We start from the raw sequence: 315 nt of genomic DNA, 5'->3' as shown, positions 1-315 counted from the left end.
GGAGTTGTCGCAACGATTGCTCCGTGTCTTTTGAACAAGAAAAACAGGTTGCCTCAACACGTTCACATCCATTGATTTTGTAATCCATTGCCATTACCTTTTTCATTACCAATTTCATTACTACAACCTTTACCAATACCAATTACTTTCTCCATTACCAATTAACATGACAATCATCATTACTATTATTATTACTACCGTTATCATTACTATTACCCTTGCCATTACGATTACGATTACCAATTACCATGAACATTATCATTATAAACAAGGAATGAAACCGATTCAAAATAACGTTCCGGTTTGGGTTTCGGT

The 315-nt window shown here is 34.6% G+C and overlaps 1 protein-coding gene across 1 annotated transcript in view; it reads right to left on the bottom strand.

Moving 5' to 3' along the window:
* The window catches only part of LOC118732767 (malate dehydrogenase, mitochondrial-like), a 1,162-nt gene extending 906 nt beyond the window's left edge, over positions 1–256 (bottom strand). The window contains exon 1 of the mRNA XM_036461880.1: positions 159–256. Within this exon, the coding sequence (XP_036317773.1) occupies positions 159–256 (98 nt within the window). The remainder of the gene's footprint in view (positions 1–158) is intronic.
* Between the last annotated feature and the right edge of the window lie 59 nt (positions 257–315).

This window comes from Rhagoletis pomonella, unplaced genomic scaffold, assembly GCF_013731165.1.
Source record: "Rhagoletis pomonella isolate Grant_MI unplaced genomic scaffold, Rhpom_1.0 Rhpom_scaffold_27367, whole genome shotgun sequence".
NCBI classification, from domain to species: domain Eukaryota; kingdom Metazoa; phylum Arthropoda; class Insecta; order Diptera; family Tephritidae; genus Rhagoletis; species Rhagoletis pomonella.
The sequence above is the reverse complement of the archived record's forward strand: the minus strand, read 5'-3'. Positions and strand labels throughout refer to the sequence as shown.